The sequence below is a fragment of the Zea mays genome, chromosome 10 (genome assembly GCF_902167145.1).
Source record: "Zea mays cultivar B73 chromosome 10, Zm-B73-REFERENCE-NAM-5.0, whole genome shotgun sequence".
NCBI classification, from domain to species: Eukaryota; Viridiplantae; Streptophyta; class Magnoliopsida; order Poales; family Poaceae; genus Zea; species Zea mays.
In genome coordinates, this window is record NC_050105.1 from 66679713 (window position 1) to 66701755 (window position 22043).

The 22043-nt window shown below is 46.4% G+C and overlaps 1 protein-coding gene across 2 annotated transcripts in view; it reads right to left on the bottom strand.

The window, feature by feature from the left end:
- Positions 1–19878: 19878 nt before the first annotated feature.
- LOC103642489 (protein FORGETTER 1) overlaps positions 19879–22043 on the bottom strand; it is a 57856-nt gene continuing 55691 nt past the window's right edge. For both annotated transcript variants that reach the window (XM_020545728.1, XM_020545729.2), the window contains exons 29-32: positions 21883–21985; positions 21295–21423; positions 20975–21086; positions 19879–20366 (exon numbers count right to left, since the gene is read on the bottom strand). In XM_020545728.1, coding sequence (XP_020401317.1) covers positions 20335–20366; positions 20975–21086; positions 21295–21423; positions 21883–21985 — 376 coding nt within the window. In that variant the 3' untranslated portion in view covers positions 19879–20334. The remainder of the gene's footprint in view (positions 20367–20974; positions 21087–21294; positions 21424–21882; positions 21986–22043) is intronic.

Genomic DNA, 22043 nt, shown 5'->3' on the forward strand with positions numbered 1-22043 from the left:
ACCGACAAAGCGGCGGCGGGCGGTGCCGACTTTCATACAGACATCTGCGTGGATGATTACCTCATTGTTGAGTTTTTTTAGACTGGGTCTTGAACAAGGTTATGGTGCAGGGTCGGATGCGGGGCAGCTGGCTATTGTCCCATCTCCGGTGTCACTTCGCCTGCGGAGATGGTTGGAGTGAAGGACACTTCGCAGGACTCATGGTCCAACTTCTGTGCCAGCGGCCAGATTTCGTCGGCCGCCGCTGCCAAAGACGTGGCGGGCTCTGTGTCCCAGCAGCTGAGGCATGCGTCGCAGCAGCTGAAGCATGTAAGTCGTCTTGGACTTCGTTAGTTTATTTTTTTTATGTTGTTGCAAGTCTGATGGATGTTTCATGGCAGGCGGCCGCCTTCGTCGACCATGTTGCATCGGGCGCCCTGACTTCGGAGTTCGCTGCCGAGAGGCAACGACTCGAGGGCAGGATCGAGCGCCTCCGGGCGCAGCATACGGATGCTGTTCGAGCAAGTCAGCTGCGGAAAACAAGAGCCGTAGGCTGGTGAAGAGGCTGGCGGCTGCGGAGGCCGAGAAGGAGGATCTCAGGCGTCGGTTGGCGGAGGAGAGGAGGGACACAAACAAAGCTTGTGCTGAGGCACAGTCTACGCAAGCCGAGGCCAAGCTTGCACGGGCGGAGGCTAGTCTCGCCCGCCAATGCACCAAGGAGATGGAGACGATGCTCGGCAGCCTGCGCGACCGCTGGACAAGATGGAGGCCTCGACGCGCGCGGAGATCGAGCGGACGCACACGCAACTTGTGGACGCGTACCGGGAGCTGGGTGCATGGACCGCGCCTTTTGAAGCGTCCGGTCAGGAGGTGGGCCTCCGCTTCCTTGGATGGCTACAGGCTAGAGGTGCTCCCGACCATTGTGACGGGCCTTATGTCCTTCGCCTCCCTCGTCACTTGCGAGGGGGCCGTGAATGCCTTGTCCCGCGAGGGGTGCGGGCACTTCGAGGCCTTCGACCAGTCTGACGAAGGCTTCGAGCGCAAAATCTTTCAGGTCGAGGACCTGGTGCTGAAGCGGTCGGCTGGGGCGCTTTTTGATAGGATGTGGGGCCCTCACGGCCGAGAAACTGTCCGGGAGAGGTCCGACCAGGTGATGGATCAAGTAAAGGTGCATTTGTGTGACTAAATGTGTGGGTGTGTGTGGTTTGCTGAATGAACGTGCTATTGTGTAGATGGCGCATGACGAAGAGGTTGAGGACCTTGGTGATCTGGACAGCACGCTGCCCGAGGCATCGAGGGTGGAGCTGGCGCCGCCATCCGATGCAGGCGAGGGCCCCTCGGCGACCCCTGCGCCGACTGGAGCTAGCGAAGACCCCGCGCCAACCACTACGCTGACGGGTGAGGACGCCTCGAAGGTGGCGGGCGAACCAGCTGTCGAAGCCCCAGCGTCGTCGGCCAGACCTTCGCAGGTGGCGGAATAGGGGCTAGGGATTTAAGTGTAAACTTTTGTTTTTGTGATACCGAACCTCGGTTGCTGCGCAGGTTCCGACGTTTGGGCCTGCGCAAGCAACCGCTGCTGGCATTACTGAGTTTGTGGCGGCCTCAACCGTAGTGCCTGCCGATGATAATTTATTTGGCTCTATATCTGAGTGTTTTGAGTCTGATGGTGAATCTGGGAGTTCGTTTTCCTGGACGGAGGAGTCCTCGGATGAAGGCTTGGATTATTTTGTTGCGTTAGATGTGGCTACAGCGGAGTCTTCGCCGCATGTGGAGGGTGCCGGGGATCTTCCTAGTGCGAGTACTGGTTATAGGCGGCGAAGGGTGGTGTTGAAACATAGTGTGGGTGAGTTTTCGCGAAGTGGTAGGTGCCGTCGTATGGGGATGGAGCGTGGCCGTCTTCGAGTAAACTGGATTGGTAAACGAGAATTGTTGTCCTCGCCGATTGGGGCGAGCATAGGTGAGGGGGATCTGTGAAATCTTTTTGAGGGTGAGGAATTGAGGATAATGCTGTTCAATTATAGGGAGATGGGTATCATCCCGAAGGTTGAGCCGATGTAATATATGATGCCCTCGTCGTGTGTATGTAATTGTAATTTGTATGGTAATGTGGCCTGTTGGCCGTATTCGCACGCCTGTGCTGATCTGGCTGCATCCGTGGGCGACTTTTGCGCAGAGTGTCTTTTAGTGAGAGACTTCGATTAACGCACTTGTGCTATTCCGGCTGCACCCTTAGGCGACTTTTGCGCGGAGTGTCTTTTAAATAAAAGACTTCGATTAACGCACTTGTTGTGCTATTCCGGCTGCACCCTTAGGCGACTTTTGCGCGGAGTGTCTTTTAAATAAAAGACTTCGATTAACGCACTTGTTGTGCTATTCCGGCTGCACCCTTAGGCGAATTTTGCGTGGAGTGTCTTTTAAATAAAAGACTTCGATTAACGCGCTTGTTGTGCTATTCCGGCTGCACCCTTAGGCGACTTTTGCGCGGAGTGTCTTTTAAATAAAAGACTTCGATTAACGCACTTGTTGTGCTATTCCGGCTGCACCCTTAGGCGACTTTTGCGCGGAGTGTCTTTTAAATAAAAGACTTCGATTAACGCACTTGTTGTGCTATTTCGGCTGCGCCCTTAGGCGACTTTTGCGCGGAGTGTCGCACGCGAGGGTAGTCTACGCTGCCTCTCGCGGTGACTTCGGAGTGGTCGAATGCCGAAGACCGTCGATGCGGTCTTTTTCGACATGTTGCATCTCAGTTTTTGTTTTTGCGAGGGCTTTTGTAGGTATATTACATGGCTCCGCCTCGTTAAAAACCTCACCCCCAGGAGGAAAAGAGTGCGGGCCGGAATAGTATTGTTTGGTGGATTACAATGGCACGTGGGCCCTGAAACAAAAAAATTGCGGAGATTATCAATGTTCCAGGAGTGCTTTAAGTCTTCGCCGGAGGGCGTTGATAGCCTGTACGCGCTGGGTGATGCCTTCGTCTTGATGATGAATGGACCCTCCCATTTCGGCTCCAGCTTGCCTCGTGACTTTGTCCGGGTGGTCCGGACGAGTATGAGGTCTCTTTTGTTGAACTCTCTTGGGACGACCGCGTTGTCGTGCCAGGCCATGGTTTGAGCTTGGTATTTGTTGAAGGCCTGCAGGGCGAGGGCGCGGTCTCCGTCGATGAGGTCTTTAGACGTTGGTTTGTCGATGTCGGGGACTACTGATGTGCTTGTTCGAGGCGACCCATGCTTTATCTCCTGCGGCGTCATGGCCTTCGATCCATATAATAGATGAAAAGGTGTGAATCCGGTTGCCCAGCATTCGATCGTGTTTAGGGCCCAGACTACTTCAGGTAGTTGGTCGGCCCATTTACCCTTCTTGTCGTCGAGAAGTATTTTCTTGATGGCAGTGAAAATCTTGCCGTTGGCGAGCTCGACGACGCCGTTGGATTGCGGGTGGTATACCGAGGCAAAGGCAGGCTTGGTGCCGATGGAGAGGCAGAAGTCCCTGAAGTCCTGGCTGTCAAACTGTTTGTCTTTGTCGAATGTGAGCTTGGACGGGACTCCGAATCGGCAAACAATGTTTTGCTAGAAGAACTTCTAGGTAGTCTTCGACGTTATTGTGCATACTACCCTGGCCTCGATCCACTTGGTGAAGTATTTGACGGCGACGAAGGTGAACCTAAGGTTCCCTTGAGCCGTGGGTAGTGGCCCGACAATATCCAGCCCCCAGCGTTGAAGTGGCCATGTGTGGGCGATCAGCTTGGTGAACTGCGAAGGGTTGCCCGAGCGGGGAGAAAACTTCTGGCAAGCTTCGCACGACCTCGTGACTCGATTCGCGGCGCAGATTATCGAGGGCCAGTAAAATCCCTGACGAATCACCTTGGCAGTGATGGCCCTGGGCCCTGAGTGGGAGCCGCAAGTTCCGCTGTGGACTTCGCGAAGGATTTGAATGCCTTCGGTTTTGGTGATGCATTTTAGCATGGGTTGACTGATCCCCTTCTTGTATAGCTGGCCCCAGACTAGTACGAAGTCCCGGCTTCGGTGCTTGAGGCGCTTGGCCTCATTGACATCACTTGGGTGGTAATATCCTTGCAGAAACAGGGTTATTGGGGCCCGCCAATCTTTAGTCATAATGAGGTTGACGATGCGATGGCCTTCGACATCGTTAGTTACTTGTAAGCCCTCTAGGTTGCGAACGGCTGGTGTGCCAATGACGTGGTAGAACACGTCGGAGGGCAAGGTTTCGCCTCTAGCCGCTGCCTTAGCCAACGCGCCGGCCTCTTCGTTCCTAGCACGGTCCACATGCTGTAAGGTGAAGCCCTTGAACTGTCTCTCGAGACTGCGAACAGCCGTGAGATACTGCACGAGTGCGGGGTCTTTTGATAAATATTCTTTTTTGACCTGGCCGGCAACTACTTTGGAATCTATCTTGACTATGCAGGTGGTGACACCGAGCACTCTCAACTTGCGAAGGCCCAGGATGACGGCTTCGTATTCTGCTATGTTGTTTGTTCATCTGTCGGACTCAAAAGCGAAGCTAAGGCGTGTTGTGTATCTGTGCTTGACGCCTGTGGGTGACATGATAATTACAGCTGCGCCTGCCCCCGCATGGCACCATGCGCCGTCACAGTGGATGGTCCACACCTTCTCTAGAGGTTCTTCTTGTTGCTGTGTCGGCCCGGTCCAGTCGACGATGAAGTCTGCTTGGACCTGCGACTTGATTGCTGTCCTGGGTTCGAAGGTGATGTGGTACCCGGAGAGTTCGGCTGCCCATTTGGCAATTTGGACGGATGCCTCAGGGTTTTTGAACAGTTCTCCCAGTCCCCTGTCCGAGGTGACCTGCACCTTGAAGGCCTCGAAGTAGTGACGCAGCTTGCGCGATGCCATGACGACTGCGTAAGAGATTTTTTCCAATTCAGTCATGTTGCACTTGGAGGTCGTGAGGACTTCGGAGACGTAGTAGACTGAACACTACCGGGTCGTGCCCTCTATGTCTTGCTCTTGGACTAGCGCTGCGCTGACTGCATATGGCGAGGCTGCGATGTAGAGCAGCAGAGGCAGCGTGGGGTCTGGACTGGTGAGAATTGCCAAGTCTGACAGGTGTTGCTTGAGTGAAGCGAAGGCTGCCGCCTGTTTTGGTCCCCATGCGAAGTCTTTTGCACCACGCAGTATCTTGAGGAAAGGTAGACTCCGTTCTGTGGGCTTGGAAATAAATCTGTTAAGAGCGGCTAATCTGCCTGTCAGACGCTGGACATCCCTGGTTGACTGTGGAGGTGTCATGTTGATGATTGCTTGAATCTTGGTCGGGTTGGCCTCGATCCCGCGGTGCGACACCAGGTAGCCCAATATCTTCCCCTGGCGAACTCCAAAGATGCACTTCTCGGGGTTGAGGCGAAGTCGTGTGTCCCGCATGTTTGCGAACGTCTCTGCGGGGTCAGCCAGGTGGTCTTCTTTATTTTTTTGCTTGCGACAACGATGTCGTCCACGTACGTGAAAATGTTGCGGCCCACTTGGCTCTCGAGCACCGTCTTGGTGAGGCGAGAGAAGGTTGACCCAGCGTTCTTGAGTCCCTCCGACATCCTGATGAAGCAGTACGTGCTGAAGGGTGTGACAAAACTGGTGCTGGCCTTGTCTTCCTTCTTCATGTATATCTGGTGGTAGCCGGAGAAACAGTCGAGAAGTGACATGACTTCGCATCTGAAAGGGAATTAGGGTCAAACCTTTCCCTAATTGATTTTGGTGGTTGAATTGCCCAACACAAATAATTGGACTAACTAGTTTGTTCAAGATTATATATTCTACAGGTGCCAAAGGTTCAACACAAACCAATCAAAAGAACAAGTTAGGTCTCAAAAGAAAGGAGCAAAAAGGGAACCAAAGGCTGCCCTGGTCTGGCGCACCGGACAGTGTCCGGTGGACCAGGGTGCTTCAGCTTGAACTCTTCACCTTCGGGTTTCCCAAGCGCAGCTCCGCTATAATTCACCGGACTGTCCGGTGCACCACCGGATTGTCCGGTGCACCAGCGGAGCAACGACTATCTGCGCGCAACGGTCGACTCTGCAGAGTAAACAGTGGAATTCAAATGTCAGAGCAGCAAGTCAGAGGGGCACCGGACTGTCCAGTGTGCCACCGGACTGTCCGGTGCCACAAGAGGACAAAGCCTCCAACGGTCGACCTGCTCCAAGCCCTAACGGCAGGGTGACGTGGCGGCGCACCGGACTGTCCGGTGCGCCCTTCGCCAGCACACTTCACCAACGGCTAGATTTTGGTTGGTGGCTATAAATACCACCCCAACCGGCCATTTCAAAAAGAGGGAGCCCAAGCAACATTCCAAGTCATCTAATTGACATACTCGAGCCCTCCCAACCACATATATTCATTGATCCATCCTATACACAAGATTTAGACCACTACAACAAACACAAGTGCCACAAAAGAGAGAGCAAGCAATAGAGAGCTACTCATTTGAGTTTAGCACTAGTGCCTTGTGAGATTCATTGAGAGATAGTGTGTGCTACATCTTTGTGTTCATTTGCGCGTGGAGTTTTGACTCCCATTGAACTTCCTCCAAAGTTTTGGAGGCTTGTAAAAGCTAGCAAGAGACACCAAAGAGTGTGGTGGTCCTTGCGGGATCGAGAGTGATCCTTGAGAAGAAGAAGAGCTCGCCGATCCTTGGGTGATCGGTGGAGAGAGGGAAAGGGTTGAAAAAGACTCGTCCTTAGTGGACTCCTCAACGGGGACTAGGCCTTCGAGGGCCGAACCTCGGTAAAACAAATTACCCATGTCCATTGTGTTTATTGCTTGTGATTTGTTTGATCTCCCTTCCTCTAAGTTTTCTTGCGCTATTCCTTGTCAATATCATTTGGTGTTGCTTCAAGTTAAATTCTCATTTAGTGAAGCAACACATTGCAAGAGAGAACTTGTGTTATTGCTCTTCTTGCCTAAGCCTTCTTGCTTTATTCTCATAGACTTATTAGTAGTATTGATTTATCAATTCCGCATTATTTGAAAGCAATACTCTTTACAAGCAAGGACTTAGTTTTTATACTCCGATAATTCTATCTTGTTCTAACCACTAATCAAGGGATCTAGTTAGGGGATAAAGTTTTAATTTTCTGGTTTCGCCTATCCACCCCCCTCTAGGCGACTTTCAATTGGTATCGGAGCTAGGCACTTCATATTGAGTCTAACAACTCGAAGTGATGGCTCGTAGAAGATCCCAAAAGAACAAGAAGACAACTCCGAAGGAGAACAAGGAGGTAACTCTTGAGATATTGCTTTCCGATTGTTCTAATTATGATTCATGGTCTACTAGAGTGATAAATGCCTTTACAGTCATAGATCCACAATTAGAACAAATTTTAGACAAGAGTATTATTCCTCCTAACTATGCAAGGGAAAATGCCTCCGAAGAAGATTTAAGATGTCTTCGCTTAAACTATCTAGCTTATGACATCTTAAGCAAATCCCTTAGCAAAGAAGTTTATCATGCTTTCATAATAAAATATGATAAACCTATTTGTGATGTACATGATATTTGGACTAGAATTAAAACTAAATTTGATAAGTCCAAACATGATAGTTCATTTTGTGCTTCTACTTCCTTTGGTCTTTGTGATACTAACCCTTGCAAGGAAGAAGAAGAAAATGACCGATGGAGACCAAACGATGAATCCACCTCTCCAAAAGGTTTGTCTTCCCATTTTGATTCCCACATATGTTGTGTGGCTAATGAAAATGATAGCGGAAGCACAAACGAGGATGAGGAGGAAGAAAGAAGCTCCGTGCAACTCTACGCTCGCCTAAGCCAAGAAGATAAGGCGGTCATGCTCAAACTTCTAGAAAGAGCGAAAGAGGAAAGCAAAGCTCGTCAAATGCTAGAAGATATTCTCTCCATCAAAATGCAATACTTTGACGAGTTGACTAAAGAACATGAGGAGCTAAAGTGCTCTCATGTTGATTTGGTCCAAAGGTATGAAACTATTTCAATTGAGCAAGATAACTCTTTACATTGTATCGCTCAATTAGTAAATAGGAATGCCTTGCTCAAGGACCAAGTAGAAAAGCTAAAAGTTGAAAATCTAGCTTTTCAAGATAAGTATGATATGCTCCTAAGTTCTCATGAAAATCTTATAGATGATCATATCATATTAAATATAGCTCATGAGGTTGTGATAGAAAACTTAAAATCTCAAAAACCTCACTTATGCACATGTATTCAAATTGAAACTACATTACAATGTGCTAATGCTTGTTGTCCGTCGACAAGCAAATCTTCCTTTGAGCTAGAATTTGCAGGAACAAAAGATGATAAATATCAAAAGCTCAAAGAATAAAATGAGAGGCTAAAGATGAGCTTGACACAACTAAAAGGGAAGTGCATCGCTCAACCTTCTCAAGATAACCGTGATCTCATGGTGAAGAAGCTTGAGACGGGAACAACCGTGGCATGCACGAAATCCCTTGAAGAAAATGTCAAGGACTTGAGGATTGCCAAGAGGAGGAAGCAAAAGAAGAAAATCAATATCTCCTCCAAAAGCCTCAATCATGCCTCCATAAAAGGTAACATCCAAGGTAATAATCAAGTCACACTTCACACTAAGAAAAATAAGAAGTGTAGTGAATGCTTTGAAAAGGGGCACTTGATTAGGTCATGTCCCTATATTAAAAATGACTTGATTATTAAGGATGATAAACTTTGTTTTAATTGCTCAAACAAGGGACACTTAATTAAGTCTTGTCCCCACTTAAAACAAAAAGGCATGGTGTTAGAAAAGAGAGTTTTCACTAACCATGTAGCAAGCAATAAACAAGGAAAGAAGAAATCTTCAAGACTTGAGAAACGCCTATGCTACACATGCCGAAAGAAGGGACATCAAAGCAAGGATTGTCCCATTGGTAATAATCCCAATCCTAGCTTGTCAATTAATTCTCATGTAACTAGGCAACCCAAAATTGCAACTTGTGCTAGAAAGGTAATGAGTTTACCTAGTGCTAACACAAAGGACTCTTGGGTTCCTAGATCGTTGTTGACTAATCTTGATGGACCCATCAAGAGATGGGTACCAAAATATGCTTGACAAGCTTTACAGGAAAAATAGATGGTATGAAGCTTTGGGGTGCTTGAGAGAGTCAATTCAATTTTTATTAACTCAAGCTATCAATCTACAATGATCTACATATCCAAGATTGTCCCAAGGTTATTTCAAATTATTATGTCTAAAACTCATATCATCTCAGGAAGATATTGATGTTGTAGGAAATAAAGAATTAATCCCATGCCGAAGAGTCAAGACCTACAACATGGAGGAAAGCCAAAGGATGGTAACAATTATGCTTTTAAGTGCAAATATATTAAATTATTATTTCTTATATGTCTTGTGTAGTTACATAGAAAAGGAAGCACTTAAAATATTCTTAAAATTATGTTACCATTCTTTGAAAATATTCCTCCCATATGGTAGATTGTATATTCATCATTCCTATACTATGGCAATCTACATGCTTTAAATTGTTATAAGCAACTCATGGCATGTTTTACACTTATTATCTTATTATTGCCATGATTTTAGATGTAGAGAGATATTCCTAGTTCCTAAAAGAATAGGGTGTCATGTAAGGAATTCAAATCCCTACGACACCTACAAAAGGAAGATTCTCTCTATAACTAGAAAAGTGAGACTAATGCTTTCATCTAAGTAACCCATGTAGTCTCACTATTAAAGAATATGTTTCTCTTTAGGAGATGCGTAATTTAACATAAAAGGAAAAGTCAATCCAATGATTTATGTTGTTTTGCTTCTTGCTTATATTGGATATGATTCTTCTACATATATCGCTCTCCATGTTATGAATTAGATTTATTCCCATAATCTTAAAAGAACTAACTATGCTTGTTCCATAAGATAAAACTGAGCATACTTCTAGGAATAATCTAGTTCATATTATAAAGTTTCCATGCTTTAGTAATCCACTTTTCATTCCTTATCAAAATGATTACAAAAAGGGAAACTAGTGCTTGTGTTACTATTAACATTTCTCTTGAGTTTACTTGTGAAAATCTACAAGAGAGTAAGTGCAAGCTTAATGCCACAAGCCTCAAAGGGTTGATCTTCACCCAAAGGAAGAAAGGTAAAAGCAAAGGTATGGGAACTCATCTTCTTAATCAAATATAGTTCCCATCAATAATTGTTTACTCTAATTATGACTATGTGAAGAATAGATTCTTTATTGGACCAAAGTTGGATAGATGTGCATTCAATCTCATTCTCTCAAAATGCACTTGTTCATTAGAATCTATTTCATGCCTTTGCTATATATGTTCTCATATTGACTTGCCTCCAAGTAATGATTAATAAATTCAATATGAAGAAGTAAATTTCCTGTGATTGATCAAAATGTTTAAAGAGTGCATATTTCTTTTGATGTGCACTAATGTTAAGAAGTTTACTTCATGTATATGTGAACTATGGATGATGAATTGTTCTTATTTTCTATCTAAAGAAACCATCATTCATCATTTACTCCCTTGTGCTATTAACATCTCTCTTAAGTATTTTTCAATAAGTTTGAAAGGAAAAAGGGTCGACTATAAAGGGAGGACACTCAAATGAAAAAGGAAGACATCAAGAGCAACAACACCTACTTGGATAATGAGATCTTCAAAACATTCAACGGTGTGGTTGTAAGCATTCTAAATCTTTTCATTATGAGAATACTAGGCAAAAATTGTTTATTGCAAATCTTTTAAGCCTTGATCAAGATAAATAGTGCTTCTCCCTATTTGCCTTTTTAAGTGGGTGCATTCACCCATTTCTTTCATTCTTGATGCATATCTTTAGAGGGAGCCCATATATATATCTTGATTATATTGAGACTAGCACGTTATCTTAGCAACCTCATATAGTCTCATGTATGAGAACAAGTTTCTCATAAGGCATGCTACTACATTTCAATCCAACTTGGTAAAATAATGTCACCTTTATCAAGGATTATAGCTTTCATTGTTAAAAGTAGCATATTTATTGGATTCTCCTATGTTTGAGCTTGTTTGAAAATCTAAAGCCTATGTTGTTCTTTTGATCACATCTGTTATTTGATCATTGAATAACTTCAATTATCACTTAGGCTTCTTAGTGTCTCATGAAATTTCAATTTGATTTCAATCGACATCTATCTTGATATGCACTAAGTTGAAAGGAGAATTCATGATATACTTATGCAATTTGTGATCTACTTGATATCTAAAAACAATGACTTAAAAAGGATCACTAGTTGTAGAACTCTCTCTTGTGCAAAATATTTCCATACATTGTCTTGAGTACAGGTCTTAGGCGAATTCAATAAGACTAAGGACAAAGCACAATGAAGAGAGCATCACTATGTAAAGGTACAAAAGGGTAAAACTATTCAATCTTATTCATACATATACCTAAATCTTCCTACATTCCTTGCATATCTTGTATAAAAGGAAGAGAAAGCATGTTCATACATTAAACCCTGCTTCATACCTAGTTTAACTTCTCAAACATTCATTCTTCCTTTTTGTTTAAACTGGGTGAAGTAATTTTATTGTCAAAGAGCTTAAAGCTTAACCTTGTAACGAGGATAAGCTGCCTTTGTTCCAAAGGTGGATGGTCCTTAAGCCTCTTTGAAATCCTTAAGGGTAAATGTTTGAGATATTTATAACATGCTTTCATAAGTGCATAAACTGTCATGAGCATCACACTTATACTATGACACAATGCACTTCATATTCTCTATGATATAGACATGATCTCACTAACCTAGTTATGTGCACTTGGCATTTAAGACCAAAAATTCGCATTCCACTCAATGCACATATTTAGGGGGAGCAATCTATATCATATAGAATTGTTTAAGCTTAATTGACATATCCTTTTAATCATATCTCTTTCCCTTGGTACATCTGCATATTTCTTATCTCTATTTGTGCCAAGGCTAAGACTAATATGTTTTCATGAGCATCTCATGTATTAAGTCTTAGATTGAAAGGGAAATGGAGTATTCGGCAAAGACATCGCTTCCACTCAACTCCAATGGTATTATCCTGCCGTCTCTCCAAATTTGGTACAATTTTCACTCATATATTATTTGCCAAAGGGGAGAGAAAGTAGTTAAAAGGGCTTATATCTCACTCAAGTATCCGTTTTTGGCGATTCATGCCAAAGGGGGAGAAAGTATTAGCCCAAAGCAAAAGGACCGCACCACCACTAATTTTAAAAAGAGTTTTTCAATTGGTATGATTTTCAAATTGGTATCTCATTGTGTTCAAAAGGGGGAGAGAGGAGTATTTTCAAAATCATATCTTAAAACCATCTTGAACACTAAGAGGAGGAATTTATTAAGGGGGAGTTTTGTTTAAGTCAAAGGAAAAGCATTTGAAACAGGGGGAGAAAATTTCAAATCTTGAAAATGCTTCTCAAAATCTTATTCATTTACCTTTGACTATATTGCAAAAGGACTTTGAAAAGGATTTACAAAAGAATTTGCAAAAACAAAACAATTGGTGCAAGCATGGTCTAAAACATTAAAAATAAAGAAAAGCATCCATGCATATCTTACGAAATATAGATTGGTTTAATTCCAAGCAACCTTTGCACATTTATTATGCAAACTAGTTCAATTATGCACTTATATATTTGCTTTGGTTTGTGTTGGCATCAATCACCAAAAAGGGGGAGATTGAAAGGGAATTAGGGTCAAACCTTTCCCTAATTGATTTTGGTGGTTGAATTGCCCAACACAAATAATTGGACTAACTAGTTTGTTCAAGATTATATATTCTACAGGTGCCAAAGGTTCAACACAAACAATCAAAAGAACAAGTTAGGTCTCAAAAGAAAGGAGCAAAAAGGGAACCCAAGGCTGCCCTGGTCTGGCGCACCGGACAGTCCGGTGTGCCACCGGACAGTGTCCGGTGGACCAGGGTGCTTCAGCTCGACTGTCCGGTGGACCAGGGTGCTTCAGCTCGAACTCTTCACCTTCGGGTTTCCCAAGCGCAGCTCCGCTATAATTCACCGGACTGTCCGATGCACCACCGGAGCAACGGCTATCTGCGCGCAATGGTCAACTCTGCAGAGTGAACAGTGGAATTCAGATGTCAAAGCAGCAAATTAGAGGGGCACCGGACTGTCCGGTGCCACAAGAGGACAAAGCCTCCAACGGTCGACCTGCTCCAAGCCCTAACGGCAGGGTGACGTGGCAGCACACCGGACACTGTCCGGTGGCGCACCGGACTGTCCGGTGCGCCCTTCGCCAGCACACTTCACCAACGGCTAGATTTTGGTTGGTGGCTATAAATACCACCCCAACCGGCCATTTCAAAAAGAGGGAGCCCAAGCAACATTCCAAGTCATCTAATTGACATACTCAAGCCCTCCCAACCACATATATTCATTGATCCATCCTATACACAAGATTTAGACCACTACAACAAACACAAGTGCCACAAAAGAGAGAGCAAGCAATAGAGAGCTACTCATTTGAGTTTAGCACTAGTGCCTTGTGAGATTCATTGAGAGATAGTGTGTGCTACATCTTTGTGTTCATTTGCGCGTGGAGTTTTGACTCCCATTGAACTTCCTCCAAAGTTTTGGAGGCTTGTAAAAGCTAGCAAGAGACACCAAAGAGTGTGGTGGTCCTTGCGGGATCGAGAGTGATCCTTGAGAAGAAGAAGAGCTCGCCGATCCTTGGGTGATCGATGGAGAGAGGGAAAGGGTTGAAAAAGACTCGTCCTTAGTGGACTCCTCAACGGGGACTAGGCCTTCGAGGGCCGAACCTCGGTAAAACAAATTACCCGTGTACATTGTGTTTATTGCTTGTGATTTGTTTGATCTCCATTCCTATAAGTTTTCTTGCGCTATTCCTTGTCAATATCATTTGGTGTTGCTTCAAGTTAAATTCTCATTTAGTGAAGCAACACATTGCAAGAGAGAACTTGTGTTATTGCTCTTCTTGCCTAAGCCTTCTTGCTTTATTCTCATAGAATTATTAGTAGTATTGATTTATCAATTCCGCATTATTTGAAAGCAATACTCTTTACAAGCAAGGACTTAGTTTTTATACTCCGATAATTATATCTTGTTCTAACCACTAATCAAGGGATCTAGTTGGGGGATAAAGTTTTAATTTTCAGGTTTCGCCTATCCACCCCCCTCTAGGTGACTTTCAGCATCCGGCTGCACTATCGACTATCTTGTCGATCCGTGGTAGCGGGAAATTGTCTTTGGTATAGGCCTTATTGAGGCTGGTGAAGTCAATCCACATGCGCCACTTGCCGCTTTTCTTTTGTACCATGACTACGTTGGCGAGCCACGTAGGGTAGGCGATTGGTTCAATGAAATTGGCCTCTAGCAGGCGGTGCACTTCGGCTTTGGCGGCTTCTGTTTTTTCATCGGACATTTTGCGTAGCCGCTGCTTTTTTGGGCGCACCAAAGGGTCGATGCCCAAACTGTGCTCGATGACGGTGCGGCTGACTCCGACTAGGTTGAGGGCAGACCAGGCGAAGACATCCTTGTTTCTGGAAAGACAGGAGATGAGTTTCTCCTCGTCTTGCGAAGTCAGGTCTTTGTTTATTACGACCGTTTGCTTGGGCATTGCCGGGTTGATGGGAACTATCTTCGTACCGTCGTTGCTCTCCAGCTGTACTTTTACTGTTTTGTCGGTGGTTGGGCGGGTCGCCTCGGATACTTCATGCTGTGTTGTAAGGCAGTGTACGTTCCGTTGACCTGGAATGAAGTCTCTCTCAATGTTGCGCGCAGTCTGCTGGTTACCGTAAACCGTTATCACACCTTGCGGGCCCGGAATTTTCATGCAGAGGTACAATCCGTGAATGGCCGCTTCAAATTTATTGATGGAGCCCCGACCCATTATAGCGTTGTAGGGATAGACCATGTCGACGATGTCGAAGGTGACCTGTTCGCTTCGTGCATTGGGTGCTACGCCGAACGACAGGGGTAGCTCTATCTTGCCCACAGGGAAAGTGCCTTTGCCGCCGAAGCCATATAAGGGGTTGTCCGAAGGCTTGAGTAAGTTGTGGCTGATGCCCATGCGGTCAAAGGCGTGCAGGAAGATGATGTCCGCTTGGCTGCCGTTGTCGACTAGGACTTTGTGCAAGTCCTAGCCTGCTACGTTGCAATTGATCACCATAGCGTCGACGTGGGGTGCGTTGTGCAGATCAACATCTCTGGCGTCGAAGGTTAGTGGCACATGTGACCACTTCGTTTGCACGATTGGGTCGATGAGGGCGACAAGGTTGACACTTCGGTAATGATCCCTCTTTTGCCGCTTCGTCTCGAAGTCGACACTGGACCCTCCGGTGATCATGTGGATGACTCCGCGATACGGCTGATCGGTGAAGTCTTCTTGTTTTGGTGCTTGGGGTGATTTTGGTGGTGTGGGTTTGGTTGATGCGGAGGCGGGAGCGAGGGTGGTACAACTTGTACCTCCTGGTGGTGCTGATATGCGTGGTTGGGCGGATGCTGGGCGTGACCGTTGTTGTATGGTAGTGGGTGGTGGTGGTGATATATGTGCGCGACAACTCTCTGGTTGTCGGCTGGTTGTGCCCGAGACATTCTGTCCCTGGTGGCCTTTGTTTCTAGGCAATCCCTTGTTGGATGCACGCAGTCTTTGCCATGAAACAGGCAGTAATATCTACGCGGTTGCTGCGCCCGTCCCCGGCCCCGGCCTCGCGTGCCATTGCCGTGGCCCTGGGGGGATATTCTTGACGGCGAACGGCCTCGCCGGCGGGGTGCTGGTTGCCTATGTTGTGCACCTGCTGCTGACTGCGGCTGTCCCATCCGGAGTCTGACTGCGAAGGCCTTGTCCAGGTTCGGCTGGACTGTGGAGGGTCCTTGGGCTTTCTCTGAGACTCGACCTTGCGCTGATGGAGCTCTTCGGATTTGGCGTACTTCTCGAACAGCTGATAGAGCTCTTGGAGATTTTTGGGTGGGTCCCTGATGTAGTGACTGTATAGGACGCTAGCCCGAAGGCCACTGATGGCGTAGTGTATGGCAATGTGGTCGTCGACCGAAGGCAGTTGTGACTTGAGAGTCAGGAACTTGCGGTAGTACTCCCATAGGGTTTTCTTCTCTTGCTGTTTGTAGAGTGATAGCTCGGCAAATGCATCGGTGTCGGGTCGGTACCCTTGGAAGTTGAGCAGAAACTTGTCTCAGAGTCCTTTCCAGGAGTCGATGGACAATGGGGGCAACCTGGTGTACCAGGTCAAGGCCGGACCCTCGAGGGCGATGATGAAAGACTTGGCCATTGTGGTGTCGTCCCCTCCAGATGATGCGACGGCGACTTGATAGCTCATGATGTATTGTGCTGGGTCGGTGCTGCCGTTGTACTTGGGATAGGTCCCTGCCCTGAAGTTGGCAGGCCATGGTGACACTTGGAGTTGCGGAGCCAGGGGGCTTCGCTCATCAAGGTAGTTGATGCATTGGAAAGTTGCGGCGTGCGGGATGAAGGGTCCGCGCTAGGGTATGAATAAGTCTCTGGCTAGCGTGCGCTGTTGGAGGGGCGGGTCGTGCTGCAGATCGTGCTGCCCTTCGCTCTGCATGAGCGCAATCTCTTGGTCGAGTTCCCGGGCTCTCTGCTCCTTGTCTCGTATCATCTGGCGCACCTTGGCTTGTGCGGTGACACGTTGGCGCTTGGCCTCGAGGATGTCTTCCTGCTTTTGGAGGTTGCGGTTCTTGATGCGCAGGGCCCGTAGCTGTAGCTGTTCTTCGGCTAAGACACTGATGACTTCGACGTCCTCTATTGCGTCTTCGCCCTCTGGTGGAGCGAAGCCTGGGGGTGGTACTTGTGGTTGTCCTCTGGAGCTGCAGGTGCGTAGGGTGCCTTCGGGAGTGGGTTGTTCGTTGCGCTGTCTCTTGCTGAGAGCTTCGTCTTCGCAGGCTTCTTGGGGGGTGTTGTCTGCGAGGGCCTTGTCCTTTTTCTCGGCTAGCAGCGCTGCCTTTGCTGCTTCGTCGATGGATGGGGCTGCCTTCGAACTAGCTCTCTTGGGTCCATCGCGGGTGGTTTTGTTTGTAGCACGAACGGTGGGCGCCAAATGTCGGAACTTGCTCTCCTAGGCAAGTTGATCCAACGGGGAATTGGGGAGAATGCTAACAAAGTTTACTCGCGAGATGGCAATTGCTCTATTAATTTGGCCTCTCAAGGGCACTGTACGGGGGTATTTATAGGTACCCGAGTGTCTATCGTCCCAAGACAAGGATGTTTATGCCCTTGGGTACCCGGATCGTCCCCAGAATATTCCCATAAAGGGAGGTTACAGACCGTCATTACAGAAAAGTTATTACAGATGAGGCCCGTAATATGCTTGCCCACGCGGGGGCTGTTACAGTGGGCCGAATTCCACGTGGGCCTCCGGGCGAGATGGGGACGCGGGACTAGCAGACTTCATCGGAGTCTGGCCTTCACCTTGCAATGGAGAAGACGAAGGGCAGCCGCGCCGATCGTCTCGCATTCGTTGGTGTAGCGAGGCGACGAAGACTTCGCGCGAAGGGTAGTGTCTTCGCCTTCGCCCCAACAGCTGCTTCCCTAAAGTAATAAAGTGAACTTCATTCCCTGTCTTGTCGTATCATAGGACCCTTGATTCTCTCCTCTCCCCCTCCCTTTTTTCGGTGTGAACCTTTCGAGTACCTTGCCTCTTTTAAAGGCAACAAAGGGGGGAAGTGTGGGCGATCTTGTCCGCGGGTCTCCTTACTAGACGGCGCCTCCTTTCACCCATGGATCGAAGCAGACCTCCAAGGGGCGATTGCTCGAGGAAATGGTTCGACTGACCCAAGCTTATCTTGAGGTTTCCTCCTATCCCTCTTCTGGTTAATTCTCGGTTTCCTCCTCAGGGCGGTGGTCGCCTCTTCCAAGGAGCGAAGGTGTCATGGCCTCATGCCCTAGCCGCCCTCCTCACCGGCCCTTTCAGGGCGAACAACGGATAACCTTCTAAGGGATTTGGGCACAGCTTGCACAACTTTGGAGGCGGCTAACACTAAGGTCCGACATCTTCGAATATGTCTAGCGGTCCTTAATGATCCTAAGGAAGGTAGTCAAATGAATTATAAATTGGGACGGAGAGAATATTATTTAAAGAGTGAAGTTTAAAATAACAGATGTAATCAGAGATAGAATATATAAATTGTTGGAGAGTCTTTATAGTTACGTAGGCATCGTCCTTGTAAGGAAAATTGAACCCTGGGCCATTTGGCTCAATAGGTTTTGGTGTTTGATGATTAACACAACCTATGGACTAATGCGTTTGCTAGTGTTTATGCTTGTAGTTCACACAATGCTAAGGTTACTTGGACTAAGGCAATGAGGAAAGAAACACCTCAAAAGAAGACATTATGAAGATCACAAGTGAAGATCAACAAGTATCAAGCAAGTCCAAGAAACGAAGACAAGTGTTGCCACTGACGGACTATCCGACTGAGAGCACCGGACTGTCCGGTGCCACACGCCGGACTGTCCGGTGCACCAGGGAACAGTAGCCTAATGGCTAGTTCCAGGTGGCACTGGTGGAAAAAGCCACCGGACTGTCCGGTGTAAAAGCCCGCAACGCCAACGGTCACCTGCGGTGTCAGTCCAATAGCTAGGCGCACCGGACAGGGGCAACGGACTGTCCGATTACCCCACCGGACTGTCCGGTGTGCCGCAGAGAGCAGCAACTTTTCTCCAACGGCTAGTTTTGTGTTAGGGTCCATAAATACCACCCCAACTGGCCATTTCAAGGTGTGGGAGCCCAAGCAACATACCAAGGCATAGTATAAAATTTTCCAAGTGCTCATACACCCAAGTGCTTAATAGAATCACTCGGTGATTAGCGTATGTGCTTTGCGAAGTGCTTAGATTAGTTAGACCGCTTTAGCGCTTGCTTTAGGTAAATTCTAGTTAGTTGAGTGAATTTAGAAAAACCACATAACCCCTCGTCTCTTGCGTGAGCCGTTGTAATTGTACCGAGTGGGGCGTGAGTCTTGCGAGACCATGATAACCGAGTTTGTGTCACGACCGCCACCGTGTACCGGAGGAAACGAGGCTCGCGAAGTTTTCGGCCAAAAGCTCGACAGTGGAGACAGCGGGGAGCGTCCAAGAGGAGCCGAAAGCGGAGCACCACTTGCGCGTGGAGAAGACCCGCGACTCTTTACGGAGTTATTCGACCGTGGTGCTTGTCCCTCACATGGGCTTCCCTTTGCATAGGGGCACCAACGAGAATTAGTCAGTACCTTGCGTGGTTCTAGGTACCTCAGTAAAAATACCAACATCATCCAAAAGAGTTTACATCTCTAACTTGCTATTTAGCGTCCACATTTATATTAAACATTTAAGTTACAATCTCGTCTTTACACTTATATTGTTTAGGATTAAAACTTAGCCATTACGATAGAGATAACAACACTTAGACAAAACCTAGTTTGCACATTCTAGTTTGATTATTTACATAGGTTTTGCTCTAGTGATTTATCTGTGGCTTAGTTTAGAGAAAGTTTTAGAAGTCCTAATTCACCCCTATTAGACGTCATCTGTTTCCTTCAGTCCTACCAGGTAACTTTAATCAAAACAGTTTCTACTATTTCTACAAATTGTAGTTGTATCAGTTGGAGCAACTGGGTTTAATCCAAAAACGAACGTGGCAAAAAAAAATGTTGGAGACGACACCTTTATTTTAAGGAAAGGTGGCTGCAAGTGCGTCAGACTGTGCCCACCACAGCCTGCTAGATAGCAGACTCTGCTTTATTTGGCTCCAACTTCTGTTGCTTAATCCAGCACGACAGTACAGCCTCAGCCCTCCCTCGGAGATGCCAAACATGGTATAGGAGCTGTTTGATTGCTTGGATGAGATAGGTCTTGTCAGGCCCATTGTCTCTACCATGTAAAGCAAGGCGGCAGGTGCCAGGAAGAAGAAACGGGTAACTCTACCCATGAGCTGATGCACGGTAACCAGATTCGTTTGTACAGCCTACCAAACAATGACCAATCCTCAACCTCGTTTTGTTTATAGAAAACAAACCCCAACCCAATCGGTCTCAGGCCAGCCATATGAGCCACCCTTGTCAGGGAAACAACACAGGCCCATAAGAGCCACAGCCACCACATCTCCACACCACTACATCGTGCAGCATTTAGGCATGTAGCCTCCAACAACAGGCTAACTTACAACAGCACCCCGGTCTGATATAAACGTTTACGTAACTTTCATATATATAACACAAAAGTGGCCCAGCCGTTGTCGTATACTTTTCCTGACTGCGTACAACCACAACCGTTTCACAAGCGAAATGCACAAGTTGCCTCAGCGACAAAGATTTGGTCCAAAGCAAAGGAAGGACTGCCAAAGGAGTAGCTTCTTGCCAAATCATTCGTCAATATCTTGGACCCATTGCAAACCTGCCATGGCACAACAAACGCGTGCGAGTAAGCAACATTAGGGGGGGGGGGGGATCATAATTCTCCGAACACATCAACTGTTATGTTACACAAAATTGCGTGAAACTGAGCTCACCCAAAAAGGGAATCTCATTATAACCTGGATGTCATCATAACCTCAGAAAGCAAAATTATAAATAAACTTTGGGTGTTTTGACTCATGCGGACGCCCGGTGCAGTGCTAGACCACCAATGTCGCCGGCACAAACAACATCCATACAGGACTTGCCTGCCGTACACCATTGCACTTTCCACCAGCGAATGAGACCCCAACTGCTTCCAGCAGCAGTGAGGTGGAGTGGAGTGATGAGAGGGGTGGTGGCACTAGGGTTAGGCCGCCTGCCCCAGACGCCGAGACTCAATACTAAAGAGGGTGGGTTATTTACTCTGTTTTTCATACAATGACACTAATTTGTGACTGGAGGGAGCAACAGCTAGTAGCATCTATAGTCTGCTGACATTATTTTCTAGCCATGCATGCAAATTCAACACCGGTTGTTAGGAGTGCAGATAAAAGTGCAAGCAGCAGATGGGAATTCTTCTTTGAAAAAGGTAACGCTACAACTGACCTTCGAGTACAGACTCCACTGCAGAATTTGGAATGATAAGCCCAACAAACCGTTTGTTCTCAGTCGTGGTCTCCAAGCGGACCACACGTATTCTCCTGTGAATCTGCCGTGCCTAATTTGCATAAGTAAAATAACTGCCAGTTAGGGAACCCTAGATTAAATACCCTCCACAGCTCTAGTACATGTACATCCCTATTCTATTAACAAATTTTACCGTGCTATACAATATAAATACTTTCACATAATGAACTGGTAATTGCGACAGGTGGCATGTGCTTCTAGTAAGAGAAAGCATCGTTTTTAATATTAGAAAAACAAACCTGCTTAGCCAGTGCCTTTGCTACTGCACCCCATACAGGAAGTATTAGACCACCCAATATATTAATCTCCTGCAACCTTCTACCCACTGTGCAATTGCTTCCGAGTTTGCATTTTGGCCCGTGCATACACTGTAAGTCAAAAGACACCAGATTAATGGATGAAACTAACCCAAGTTGGTTGTGAGTACAGATAATATAGCCGACCATGTCTTCCTAAAAAACAAGCAGTTAGGTTCAGGTAAAAGCAGCATACGAAGTGAAGATTAATCCTGAAACTATACACTATCATGACTTTTTGCCCCCAAGCAAGTTGGGGTAGAGACAAAACAACAACTAAAAGCAACTTCATAAAAAAGAAACAGCTAAAAGCAACTAAATTCAACGACTTACGTCCAAGCATTATTATATTATCCCTTTTTTCTAATGGTAAAAACTTACTTGCCTTCCTTTTCTAATTTGTACCCTCATTGGCAATAACAGATCACTGTAAGCTTTAAAAATAAGTAATCCAGCTTCACATAAGTTTACAGGTAGTTTGACAAGCATCACGGTGAAAGTTGAATGAAGTTATCTAGCTAGAGCATTTACCTGCTTGGATGAAGAGTCGTACTCTTCTTGCCAGCCTTTACTAATTTTGTCAACAGATGAGACCTTCCTGTACTTGCTTTTAAGCTCAACCAAAGACATTTCCCTTAAAACAAGACAGGGATAAGAAAAAAGTTGAGTCTGAAAACGTAAACTAAGCACCA